Source organism: Poecilia reticulata, chromosome 19 (assembly GCF_904066995.2).
Source record: "Poecilia reticulata chromosome 19, P_reticulata-male-v2, whole genome shotgun sequence".
NCBI classification, from domain to species: domain Eukaryota; kingdom Metazoa; phylum Chordata; class Actinopteri; order Cyprinodontiformes; family Poeciliidae; genus Poecilia; species Poecilia reticulata.
The window spans coordinates 3,044,193-3,058,258 of NC_088848.1; the positions used below are offsets into that span (position 1 = coordinate 3,044,193).

Below are 14,066 nucleotides of genomic sequence, written 5' to 3' on the forward strand. Positions count from 1 at the left end.
GAAACGGCTAGCTTAGAAACCGACCCGTTCCTCCTCCCTCCTGACCCGTTTATCAAATTTACGACTTTACCTGAATTCACACCACATGAGTTATATCACTATGTCATAAACAGCGTTTTCCTTTACACCGGAGAAAACTTAAAAACGTCCAAAAGACGAGATGCTAACCAGTTGTTTTCATACATGCTAGGCTACATGACGGCGCTTCATTGTCTCCATGGTTACTAACGATTAGACGCACCTTCTCCATTAATAGTTGCCAGACGTTATTTTTCACGGTTGCTACCATCGCTGCTGTATCTTTAGTCATTAAAAGTTAAATGACAAGTTTAGTTTCTATCCTTGTCTGTTTGGACAGCTGAGCGCCCTGCGACCATTTTTAAAGTGAAATCAACTAAATAGAGGCGATATTAGGTTGCATATGTCTGGTTTTTAATGGGTTTTTTTTTTACTAGCTTTAAACGAGGCATTGGTTGTTTTGACGTCCATCATGGCGGAGTTCTGAAGAGCGTGACGTCACGTGCAAAGGGTCAATACTGAAGTTTACTTGACTCTTGTAAAACTTAGCTTCAACTCACTAGAGCCCACCTGTAATCAGCAAACAGCTAATAAAATGTGTATGTTAAAAAAACGGCTAAATATCTAAATCTAGAGAAAGTCTTCTCTAAATTAGCTCTTTTTAGAAACCTCTGCAGCGCGACTCAGAATCTGTGTTTACTTCCTAGTTCCGTTTTCTGAAAACCACTCAAATTAAAACTGCAACCACTGCAGTTTTCAGGTTGATGTTATTTCTCCTTTATTTGCTCAAAATTTCTATCTTAAAAACTCAACTTTCATAACTAGAAATTGGAAAGTTGTCAGGATTAATATGTACGAATCAGCCCTGCAGCTAGTTGGTGCCTATTGGAGTCTCCTTTTCGTTTTGTTTACCTGCAGTGAACCACGGTTGGTGCTTTGCTCCCTTCACTCTCTATATGTTTCCTCACAAGTCCTCTGAAACGGATCAGGACTTCTGTGCCCTGAGGGACTCCATGGTCAGGCCAGGCGGTGAAGTGGAAATGCTTCACCGTCCGTTCCTCTGAATCCTTCGTCTGCATAAAATAAGTTATATTTATGCATTTGAGAGGTTATAACGGGTCAATGTTCAACTATAGCCAATAAAAATCCACATTTCCTGTAAGCAGTATAAAAAAGACCAAAGAAACAGTAAGAGGTGGGGTTCTGTGGAGAGGTATTGAGCAGTCAGTATCTTACCTGGAATAAGAAGCAGATTAAACAGTTTGGAGAAACGATAATAAAAACTTGCATTAGTAAGGGTTTACTAATTTGAACAATTTGAAATTGAACAATTAGAAATTTTCAACAAAAAAATCTACAAAATGACTCGGTGGCAAAAATAACAATTTTATGAGTTTAAGTGGATAGTTTTGAATTTTTAAACTGAGTTTTAAGTCAATGATTTGTTGGTCATCTTCCCGTGTGAAACTCTCTAAACCAGCTAAAACATTGTTTACCTAAAACCTGCAGTATTTCCTCTTTTTATATCTCTTCATGTTTTACACAGGAAAATCAATCATTGGTGTTTACATGGAAATATATACAAATGCAATGCAAACTTGTTGGAGGTTTAAAGGTTCATAAAAGAGAATATTTTTATAAACAGCTGCAATATTTTTGAGACTGGAGTTATTTAAATTTGCATCAGTTGGCCGCTAACTAGCCGTTAGCTTCTACCTCGTATGTTAACTTACAACCTTTTAACAGAACCTCACCTCAGAAATTTCAAACTATCCCTTTATGTAAAAGCTGTTTTGTTCATTTTTATTCTGTATTTTTATTAAGTAATTCCTCTGACTGCAAATGTTACCTGTTTATGTGTTTTACCTGGAGGGCTATTGCTAGCAGGTAATGGTGCTAACAGTCTTATTTTTAAATAGATCAGACTATTTAACTTACTATTTAAATGCAAAATTAAGCTTGGTATTAAAATCTGAAGTAGAGGACTTGGTGATGTTTTTAAAAACAGATCTGCTTTAGGATTTGAGCAAATCCTAAAAATGAGCTAGCTTTGCTAGTCTGTTTGGGGGAATCTGTTTTTGTCCAGATTGAGATCCAGCAGGTAAGACACTGACTTCATTTTATTTTTCTTTGAAATGTGAGAGATGTTACGTACATGTTTCACTTTAAACTCCCTCAGAACCCAGTTGGACTCTCTCTCCTCAGACGTTTTGGAGACAATCAGTTCTCCATGAGCACAAGGGCTCCTGTCTTCAGGCCAGTATTGTTCACATTTGGTCTACAAGAAGAAAACACACACAAAAAATGACAATCATGCTTGTTCTGTTGCTGCAGTCGTTTGCTTCGTGCTCACATATCAATTTAAGAGAACTGAAAGATTTGTACACTGTAAAACATTTGAGTTGTGTCTACTATCTTCTACTCTTTAAGTCAAATACATTTAGTGAGTTTTAGATTTTGAACCTAAATGTGTGAATTTGTGAAAGATAAACTTACAGCAGTAAGCAGTAAGAGTTGAATAAACAGAGTTTTTAGGTTAACACTTAAAAAACCTGAAAGAAGAAAAAGTCAGGAGTGGGAACTATTTCCCAGAATGCTTAGCGGCGTGTTTTTGTCTCCTGAGATGGAAATGAGTTACGTTGATCTGACTCTTGTCCTGATCACACTAAATGTTTCTGAGCTGAATTCATTCAGATGTTTCATAAAATTAATCAAATCAGAAATTTGGTTCATGCAATTTGAATTAAATTATTCTACAGCAAAATAAGTTATTTTAACTTGATATTGTCAGTGGCGCAGTTGGTAGAGCTGTTGCCTTGCAGCAAGAAGGTTCTGGGTTCGATTCCCAGTCTTTCTGCATGGAGTTTGCATGTTCTCCCTGTGCATGGTGGGTTTTCTCCAGGTACTCCGGTTTCCTCTCACAATCCAAAAACATGACTGTCAGGTTAATTGGTCTCTCCAAATTGCCCCTTGGTGTGAGTGTGTGTGTGCATGGTTGTGTGTCTCTGTGTGTCTCTGTGTTGCCCTGCGACAGACTGGCGACCTGTCCAGGTGACCCCGCCCCTTGCCCAGTACGCCAGCTGGAGATGGGCACCAGCAACCCTCCCGACCCACTGAGGGACAAGGGTGTAAAAATGGATGGATGGATTGTGAGTAAAATAACAGACAAATGTGTCTCTTTAACTGGGTGAGGACAGTTTTTCTTCTTGCATATTGTGAAATAATTATTTGGTTTAAATTGCAGCATTAAGTTAAAACTTACAATTCAAGATTAATGAACTTAAAAAACAATGTTTAGACGACTTGTCTCTCGTGGTTAAATCAACTTCATGAACTTTAATTTCTGAGTTAAAACCAAAACTATTTACTTGTTAACTTAAATATCATTTTCCAGGCAGCAGGTGGGCTTTCATTTTCACGCTAAACCACCTTCTAAAGTTTTACAGTGCGTCTTTTTTCTTTCATTTCAGGTTTAAACTTCCCTAAAATCTGTCCGTAGAACATTTTCCAGAAAACGTACCCGCCCTGCTTCGATGCAGTTGGTAACCATGACGATTCTCTTCACTTTCTGCTCCCAAACCATCCTCCAGAAATCAGCGACCGTGTTGGGCAGAGGGCCCTGACAGGCGATGTACTCTTTGCTGCTGCTGTAGCCCTGAAAGAGAAGATGATCTTTATAAAGCTTTTATACGACCTAAAACATTAATATTAATGTCAACATACACAGAAAAGGATTAATTTAAACTGAATACCACACTTCTCTGTAAACCCGTCAAGCTTATCAAACTTCTGCTTTCTGATTCAAGCACATGGATCATCAATTTTATGTCAAAATCCTTAGTAACGCTTTACTGTAAGCAAGGCACAACATCTAGATAAGATGTATTAGTGACTATCAGTAATCTGGTCCTTATTCAAACAAAGAACACAATGATTAAGAGAACTAAAGCTTATAAATAGAGCAGAAGTCATTAGGAAACCAAAGGTCAAACCACACCTGCAGACGCAACAAAATGCCCAGGAAACCTATGTAAAAAATGCTATAAACAAATAAAAGATGTATTTTTCAGGTTAAATTATTAAATAATAATTCACAAGAGGCATACTAAGATTTAAATTGAATTATTTTATGACCACATCTGCAGAGAGACCTTGAGAACAACCTTGAGAACAATGCTGCAGCAATGAGGAAGGCGACTGCTAAGACGCCGTAAAAAGAATAAAAGGAAGTTACCAGAAAAGCTCTATGATTAACAGTTTACCACAGTTCAAAGTCTAATATATGATCTCCTACAAACTCTAACCGGTGCCTCAGTTTGGACTTTGGAGTTAATAAGTTTTTGTCTCATCCACCAAGATTAAAAAATGCTGCTAAAAATGGAGTCGAGATTATTTTTATTTAACTGTTCAAAGCTTACAACAGAAAAATAATCTCTTATGATTTGACACCTCGGTTATCTTGTTCTGTTTATTCCGTCAACTTCCTCCTTGTGGATTTTTCTACAGCTTTATGACTTATTATCACGCCACTCTTGGTTTGGTGAAGCTTTTCTCCTCAGTCCTTTCAAACAACTTTTGTTATTCAAAGCCAAGTATAAAATTTAACACCAACAGCAAAGATATCAAAGTTTAACAGTAGATTAAATAACTTTATTTGTTCCCTAATGTAAATATGTAAACTGTCTTGCTCTGCAGACTTTGTACAAAATGATCCGAATGCAAAACAACATAAAATAGGAATAAGATAAAACCAAAGTTACCAAAGCCCAACTAATAAACGCTTCAGCTTTATGAAAGCAAATTTAAAATCAAGAACTGTAGCGATAGGATTCACGGCTCAGTTATCAAAGTGCAAAGCTGCTTCCTCTTGCAAAACTCACTCCCTCATAATGAGATGAATAGAGCTGGTTTTGCACATATATATATTCTCTCTCAGCTGTCAGTTCTTCTGCTTTGAGGGGATTTTTGTGCAGATTTATATTTCTGTGCTGCATTCCTGATGCAGTGCTCACCCTTGACCTTTTCCACATTTTGTCACATTAAACTGAACGTTTGTTCAGATTTAAGATGGACCAACGCAAAGCAGAGAACGATTCTGACACCAGATCTTTTACATTTCTTTAAAAAGAAACAGATGAAAAGCATTGTATGATCTGCATTCAGTCCCATTTACCTCGATGCCTCTAAATAAAACCCAGAGCAACAAAAAGCCGTCAGATGAAGCGCATGTGAGAAAGAGCGTTTCTGTTTCCGACCTCAGAGGTTTTTAACTGAACATTAGCGAACAATCTGCACCATGACGACAAACACAGCAGACAGGACTACACATAACTCTGGCAGATTTAGATTAAATGGTAAAATATCTGGTTTTATTTGCATCCATTTAAAAATGGCATTAAAATATTACTAATATCCCTCTAAGGATGAAATAATCTTATAATATTCCATAAAGTCAGAAGAAGCATGTCAGATCAAACCTTCTGAAAATAAAAACATGCATTTTTTTCCCCTGATTTGACAGAAAACTCTTTATTCAGCCAATATTTGTAATAATTTACTGGATTTAATGAAGCTGCCTACATTCAGACACCAAGGCTTCAGACCTTCACTGTAATCTTCAGCTAGATTTTGATCTCTGACTCGGCTCGTCACGATAATAAATTCTGCTGGACGATAAATTGTTCCAGAAGTTATTGCGATAAACGATAATATTGTTGTTTTGAGACCATTTTAAAGTGATATATCTGTAATGGCAAAATAATAATGCAAGAAAACATTCTAAAATAAATTTTAAAGTAAAGTTTAAATTCTAATGAACATTTACCACTTGAACTGGAAGCCATTTTAAATATCCAAAATAAACAAAACAACAAATAAAATCAATTTTGAAGTCTTTGTGAACAAAATTGTCCTTCAAAATAAGAGCTGGTTGAGACCAAAACACCAAACTGAAAACTTTATCATCCAGTTTTTGGTAGAAAGAGAGAAAAAAAATATAAAAGTTAAATGGTACCAATGGAAATTATTGAGTTTGTTTTAAATGATCATGTGATTAATTGATTTATTGATTATTGTCTATCTATGACTTATGTCTTTTCTGAGTTATGTTGGAAATTCTGACTCATCTTTTAATGATGAGTCAGAAATAAAAGGTTTTGTCATCAGCATGATGTTGTTGTGCTTCATGGTATTTGCTAGGAGGAGTTTATAGATGCCAAATAAAAGTGTCCCAACAATGGAGCCCTGAGGAACCCCACATGTGATTCTCATGAGGTCAGATTACAAAACAGTTGCTACGGCAACATGGCTGCAGAGTCATACTTACTGGTAAGTAATTAGCATTTATGTAGTCCAAGGTATTGTTTGGAGTCGATGTATTTAGTTTCACTCGACTCCAATCATCTAGCAGGAGAATGAAAACATGATTTAAAATTCAAAAAAAAAAGATAAAATACCACAGAAACGCCAACAGGACCACGACGGACTCACATGGAAGGATGTTGGTGAAGCGATTCTTCCCTCTGTTTTCTGGCAGACTCGCAGCTGTTTGGGTTTGGCTCGTGCCAGCAGGAGCGAGGGACTGAGTGGAAGCAGAGAACGACACGCCACGAAATGAAACGAGGTCGAAATGATCAACTTCAGCTTCACGGAGCGACAGAAACTTTATCTGGAAACGTAACGGAGAAGAGGGGAAGTTTAAAGAGCGAGATGCACCTCATACTCCTGACTGAAACCTCGGTTATCATCCAAACTCAGCTGCTGGTAGTGGTCTGGGAACTTGGCTACAGGGATGATGACTCTGAAACAAAAACAGTAGAAATATTAGATAAATGTTGCTCTTGATTATTTTTAGGCTGTGATTTCCACTGAAGGTTGAGTTTGGAGATAAGGAAGCTCACACTCACTTCCCCTTTGAATCTGACTTTTTGGATGCAGAGAAGAAAGACTTTTTTCTGCTATGGGAAGAGAAAACAAACATTAATTGATTTGATTATTAACTTTATAGAGGTTAATAATCCTCTATGAAGGATTATTAACCTCTATAATAATAGATAATAGTGACGGAGGAAGTACTGACCGGATAATATCTGGCTTTTTACGGACAATAAATACAATCACACAGATGAGAAGAGCAAAAAGCAGAACGCCGACCACAGATCCTCCAATGACTCCTGGAAGGATCAATTTAATAGGTTAGAGAAATTATTACAAATTAAAGCAAAACAGAAAATGTGTGTAGTTTTGCTCACCTCTGTTATCAGTCGAACAGGAGAAAATAAATGATTCAGATCTTAAGGGATCAGCTTCAGTTTCCAGCTTTGAATTCACAGAGACTTTATACGTTTTGGCAGGTTGAAGTCCGTCCACAATGACCTGATTCTCATTTGGGTTTAAAGTGACAGTTTTCCCATTTATGGTGAGTTCACCTGTCGTCCAAACACCATCCGGTTCGGTCCATTTAATCAGAGCGCTGTAGCCAGAACCCCAGAAGCTGCAGTGAGGAAATATAGAAGGAGGAGCTGGGAGGAAAGAACCAGAAAATTAAACAAAATGTAAGTACTGGTTTGTCTGAACCACAAAAAAATAATTTTATATCACACATTTGATTAAAAAAAAAAGTATATCACTAGTATTATGATCTAGTACTACTGCATTTTTTAACTAAATATTTTCATGTTTAAATGTATTTCTGTGCTCCTTTAATTAACTTATACAATCCATAAAACAATAATAAAACCATTAAGTTGGAGTCCTTTTTCCTCTTTTAATACAGTTAAATGAATTGATTAATTCATTAATCAATTCATTAATTAAGGATTTAATTTGGAAGCAAAAATTAGATGTGTAAATAAGTATAATGTCAAACATATTTAGATGTCACAATTCGGGGAAGGATTTAAAGGCTTTGTCTTCTTACTACTCCTTTTTGAACTGAATATGGAAGTTTTATTTATTATTTTATTATTTTTATGTTTAATTACTATTATGTATATTTTTTGGTTTTCATATAATTTTTTTCTCTGACATTTTACTTATTTGAAATAAAGATTTAGTTTAATTTCAAATACACTCAGTCTAAGACTTATTATAAGGTTAATATAACTTCTGTTATACAGTATTTTTCGGACTATAAGCCGTTATTTCTTTCCTACACTTTGAACATGCAGCTTATAACCCGGTGCGGCTTTTCTGTAGATTTTTCTTCCACCACCAGGGGGCTCTTTAGCAAGAAGTGAATCATTGGAAGTCAAAATTGGAAATCAAAGTAAGAAAGTGCAGATTTTCATTTAGAACAAGTACATGCTAGCAGCAGGCACGACAGAGAAATTTCTTCAAACTCATATGATGCAGCTTTTAAGTTGAAGGTTATCGATCTGGCAGTACAGGAGGGAATTAGAGCCGCTTCATGTAAACTCGGCGTGAACAAATTGAAACGTGTCTTAATGTGAGATTAAGATTGTGAAAAACCGAGAGCGGAGGAGATACCAGCGGCTAATAGCCCGGTTATTATAGTCCGGGAAATACAGTAGATATAAATTATAATGAGTGTTTTGTACGTACTGATGGGTATGTTGATGCTACACTGTGGATAAAGTTCAGACGATGTTTCATACAGTAGAGAAATATTATAGGTTCCTCCAGGATGGAGGCCAGAAAATGTCACGTCTTTCCCTTCAGGACTGGTGAGAGTTTCAGATCCATTAGAGGCCAAAGCTTTGGAGAACAAGCCTTCAACTGTTCCCTGGATTGATGAGTTGGTGACACTCCAGGTTACAGCACTGCAGTCGATTTCTGGAATATTAAATGAATTATTCATTTACAAAAGGTTCAGTTACATTTAACACTTCAGCCAATAATAATGCACATTATAAATAAGATTTCTATTTCTAGAAATTCAGAAAAAATGTAAAACCTTGTTTACATACTTGTTACTATGACACCAGTGTAATCAGAGCTCCTGAGTCCAGAGAACAGAGTGATGACGCTGAATGAATACTTTGTTCCAGCCTTCAGATTTTCTACTGAATATGTAACTAGATTAATTTTAGTAATGTTTTCCTGAAACTCGTCAACTTTAAGCTCGTATTCCCAGCCTTTATTTGGATCGTCCCACTTTAGAACGGCTCCATTTACAGAGCGCTCTACATTTACTGAAGACACCTGAGGAGGAACTGAGGAAAAGAAAGAAAATACACACTAGCATTATTTTGTTTCTTATGTTAGTGACAATAATGAAAATAAACAAATTAAGCATTGCAATGTTATAAAGTTCTCTTGTTTTGTCTTCACTGACAAAAAAATAAAGAATGAATAAAAGATCTAGTTCATCATGACCATTTCAGATATTATATACGTTGTCTTTTATTCTTAAATAGAACCCTAAGGTTTCTCTGTAACGATGTTTCCTCAGATTTCTTACCAGTAGGTGCAGAGATTGTTGCTCCTCTGCTTCTGGCGTAATCAAACACACTGAAGATCCAGAAATCATATCTGGTTCCACTGTCCAGACCTGAGATAGTTTGTGTCACAGTTTCATCTGATGTTGTAATATTTATTATGGTGTCTTTATAAGTGACTATGTAATCTTTGACGTTTTTTACTGGTTTCCACTGCAGAGTTATACTGGTCTCAGTTTGTTCTACTGGGCCAAACTCTGCTGGGGCCTCAGGAGCTGAAAGAGACAAAAAGGAGAAAACTGATTAGATGATGTCTTCAATGAAAAGGTTTTTAATTTGGTAGGGTTTTATTGTCACCGTTCTACTTCAGTGTTAATAAAGACATACATATTAATTCACATTTATCCTGTAAGAATGAACATCTCACCAGTGACTGCAGTGATAGTTGATCCATCACTTCTGGCGTAATCAAACACAGTGAAGAGAGTGAAGCTGTATCTAGTAGCACTGGTCAGAAATGACACTGTGTGTTTTCCACCTCCTGCTGAGTGAGTTATGTTGACCTCATTTCCATCATATGAAAGAATATAAGTGTCGATGTTTCCCACTTTGCTCCACTCCAGAGTTATGCTGGTCTCAGTTTGATTGATGTGATCAAAATTTTCTGTTTTTCGAGGAGCTACAATGTGAACATGAACATAAAGCAACTATTAGAAATTAATAAAACATCTCTGAACAGAAGAGTTAAATTCCTCGGTACTCGTTCTATTGCAGCTTCTTTTTATGTGTGGCAGCAAAATCTGAACAAAGTGGATCATTACAAGAAAAACAAAGAAATTACAACTTTTTCTGTTTGTCGTTTTTCTATGGATACAGAATCATTAAGTTTTAAATTTTCAATGCATGTGCACATATTATATTTTACTATAAATTATATTTAATTAACATCTCACCAGTGACTGCAGTGATAGTTGCTCCTCTGCTTCTGGTGTAATCAAACACAGTGAAGAGAGTGAAGCTGTATCTAGTAGCATTGGTCAGAAATGACACTGTGTGTTTTCCACCTCCTGCTGAGTGAGTTATGTTGACCTCATTTCCATTGATTGAAAGAATATAATTGTCGATATTTCCCACTTTGCTCCACTCCAGAGTTATGCTGGTCTCAGTCTGATTGATGTGATCAAACCTGTCAGTATCACCAGGAGCTGCAATTTGTACAGGAAAAAGAATAATAATAATAATAAAAAAATAATCATTAAAAGAATTGTCATATTTCACTTCTAAACCTAAGAAAAGTTACGAAAAGTTTTATGATTATATTTCGTTTAATTTATTCCTTCAAAACCCTCAGATGAAAAAACAACAACCTTATAACACTGAAGTGTCTAAATTAACATCTAGTAGAAAATGTGTTAACAGATAAAAACAAAATTTCTCCAACCAGAAAAAGCAGCAAACATGAATTATTACACAAACCTGGTAGAACTGATATTATAACATGATAAATGTGTTTCATGCTTACAAAGAGCTTTGTAAAAATGTTCAGAAGAAAAAATTCACAAAACTACCCAACAATATACTTTGCTAAATGTATTTTAGCAGCTTTTTCTTTATTGTGGTTTTTGTTCATTTAAAGTGAAAGTCTGATGAACCAAGTAATAGTTACCATAGAAACCTCTGGAGCAGTTTTAGTAAAAAGATAACAAAAAGAAAAACATCTCACCAGTGACTGCAGTGATAGTTGATCCATCACTTCTGGCGTAATCAAACACAGTGAAGAGAGTGAAGCTGTATCTAGTAGCACTGGTCAGATCTGACACTGTGTGTTTTCCACCTCCTGCTGAGTGAGTTATGTTGACCTCATTTCCATCGTATGAAAGAATATAAGTGTCGATGTTTCCCACTTTGCTCCACTCCAGAGTTATGCTGGTCTCAGTTTGATTGATGTGATCAAAATTTTCTGTTTTTCGAGGAGCTACAATGTGAACATGAACATAAAGCAACTATTAGAAATTAATAAAACATCTCTGGACAGGAAAGTTTAATTCCTCGGTACTCGTTGTGTTGCAGCCTGGCTTTATGTGGCAGCAAAATCTGAACAAAGTGGATCATTACAAGAAAAACAAAGAAATTACAACTTTTTCTGTTTGTCGTTTTTCTATGGATACAGAATCATTAAGTTTTTAATTTTCAATGCATGTGCACATATTATATTTTACTATAAATTATTATATTTAATGAACATCTCACCAGTGACTGCAGTGATAGTTGATCCATCACTTCTGGTGTAATCAAACACAGTGAAGAGAGTGAAGCTGTATCTAGTAGCACTGGTCAGATCTGACACTGTGTGTTTTCCACCTCCTGCTGAGTGAGTTATGGGGACCTCATTTCCATCGTATGAAAGAATATAAGTGTCGATATCTCCCACTTTGTTCCACTGCAGAGTTATGCTGGTCTCAGTCTGATTGATGTGATCAAACCTGTCAGTATCACCAGGAGCTGCAATGTGAGGGAGAACAAAAGCCAATTTAATTTTAAAAATTGTGTATTTCTCTTTCAAAGATGGCAGCAGTCTGCCTGCAAACTACATGTTAACAGTTCACAAAAGTTTAATTCACTTTCAATATTACATTTAAACAAAAAAGGCAATAGAAAAAACGTTCAGATAAAATAATGGTTGATGATTTCAAAATAAATAAATGAAAACAATGATTTAAATATTTAACAATAACTAGTAAAATGCCACCAGCTGTAACTAAGAGACATTTAAGGAGAAAATTGGCTTAAGGCTCAATCCAGTCTTAAATTTAAGTTGGTGAATGAATAAAATTACAAAGAAATAATGAGAATATTTCGCATGAAATCGTCTAGAGAAGAAATGAATGAATAATATGTTTTGCTTAAGCATTAAATCAAACGATGAAATGAGATTTATTTTCAATACAAATCACTGCTGGAAAGAAAAATTGATTTGGTTTAAAGAAGAACAAGAACTTTTGGAGGTGAAAAGAACTACGAGTGGAGAAGCTGCGAAATGAGAAGCTTTTATTCTGATCCGTGATTTGAAACACGGGAAATGCTCTTCTATATTATCTAACATCACAAACACCTAAAAACTGTGATCTACGTTGAATTTGTAATTCCTCTACAACATTTAACCAGGAACAGAAAACTATATTACCTTTTATTATTGGAAAAAAATCACTGTGGGAAGATTTTCTTCTCTGGTTTTGATATTTTTAAATAAAGACTAAAATCGGCTCTAATGCTTTTCATTGTTTTGCTTTAATTGGTAAAATTTTCCTACCATTATAAAAACGATTGTAACTTTCACTTTGTGTAAGTGATATAAATTATGTTGCATCACAGAGTTAACATGTGAAAACGTAAACAAAAAGATATTGAGGATAATTATGTAAATTATTTCAATTTAGTTGGGAAAGTTGTTAAAAATGTAATAATTCCAATGAAAGCAACACTTTAACAAAGCTATGGTTCGATTTGGACAAACCTATAATTGAGTTTTATGATCACCGATAATGTAATAAACAAAAAATACATTTTAAGATTAAAGTTAGATGGTAACACTTTATTTGAAGGGGGTGAATAAGACTGTTTTAAGAAATCATTACTGATATAAATTTGTTATAAAAGTATTACTGATTGCAAATTAGTTAACTTTGTTATTAAAGGTAAAGTTTAAACAGTAATGATTTCTTGGTTAATGTCAAGTTGTCATAACAAAGACATTTTGAATAATGTCAACTTTGTATTAAAAGTGTCATAATTTACCGAATGACGATTTATGACAACAGTCATAAATATTCATAAAGGCTTATTCATGTTCATGACACGTGTTATGTTCATGATAGTCTTATTCACACCCCTTTAAATAAAGTGTTACCAGTTACATTATTTGTCAGATTAAAGGGATGTTGGTACCAATAATCTTAACAAATGAGCTTTAGAACATCACCAACCTGTAACTGCAGTAAAATTATATCCAGAGCTGCTGAGTCCATTTGCCACAGAAAAAAGAGTGAAACTGTATCTTATCCCAGGATTCAGACCAGAGACCACATATGTTACTGGGTCTCCAGGACTGTCAGGCACATCAACAGGTTCTCCTCCATCCGTCTTCAGTCTGTATGTTGTGATGTTATCAACCTTATTCCACTGCAGAGTTATACTGTTTTCATTCTGTGTCACCAGAGTTACACTGAATACATTAGGAGGAGGAGCTGTAGGACAAAAAGCAGACGGTGTCAACTAGAAAAAAGCTTTGAGAGGAATCTGTAATTAATGATATGTTACTGTCAGAAATGGAAAAATAAGTAGCTCATACTAACTGGGTTTGGGTGTTGTTGTTGTTGGTGTTGTTGTTGTTGGTGTTGTTGTTGTTGGTGTTGTTGTTGGCAAAGAAGTTACTTTCCTTTCCAATCCTATCCCGTTTCTTGTAGTTTGTTTTATTGTTGTATTGCAGTCTGCTACAACCTAAACCAGGATTCATCAACACACATTATTCTTTAAAAACAACTGTAGTGAAATTTGACCGTAAAACCGTCACTTTTCACGTAAAAATTGTGCAATCCAAATGTAACGCCGGGTCATTTTGATACTGCTGTGAAGGAAATACGGAAACCATGA

The 14,066-nt window shown here is 35.4% G+C and overlaps 1 protein-coding gene across 1 annotated transcript in view; it reads right to left on the reverse strand.

Annotated features, from left to right (window-relative positions):
• Window positions 1-14,066, reverse strand: part of LOC103481237 (protein tyrosine phosphatase receptor type H) — a 31,241-nt gene that overhangs the window by 1,096 nt on the left and 16,079 nt on the right. The window contains exons 7-22 of the mRNA XM_081601007.1: window positions 11,667-11,918; window positions 11,140-11,391; window positions 10,370-10,621; window positions 9,844-10,095; window positions 9,440-9,691; window positions 8,946-9,191; window positions 8,581-8,811; window positions 7,269-7,538; window positions 7,097-7,190; window positions 6,924-6,974; window positions 6,733-6,817; window positions 6,508-6,598; window positions 6,344-6,420; window positions 3,539-3,673; window positions 2,174-2,296; window positions 931-1,091 (exon numbers count right to left, since the gene is read on the reverse strand). Of these exons, the coding sequence (XP_081457133.1) occupies window positions 931-1,091; window positions 2,174-2,296; window positions 3,539-3,673; window positions 6,344-6,420; window positions 6,508-6,598; window positions 6,733-6,817; window positions 6,924-6,974; window positions 7,097-7,190; window positions 7,269-7,538; window positions 8,581-8,811; window positions 8,946-9,191; window positions 9,440-9,691; window positions 9,844-10,095; window positions 10,370-10,621; window positions 11,140-11,391; window positions 11,667-11,918 (2,824 nt within the window). The remainder of the gene's footprint in view (window positions 1-930; window positions 1,092-2,173; window positions 2,297-3,538; window positions 3,674-6,343; window positions 6,421-6,507; window positions 6,599-6,732; window positions 6,818-6,923; window positions 6,975-7,096; window positions 7,191-7,268; window positions 7,539-8,580; window positions 8,812-8,945; window positions 9,192-9,439; window positions 9,692-9,843; window positions 10,096-10,369; window positions 10,622-11,139; window positions 11,392-11,666; window positions 11,919-14,066) is intronic.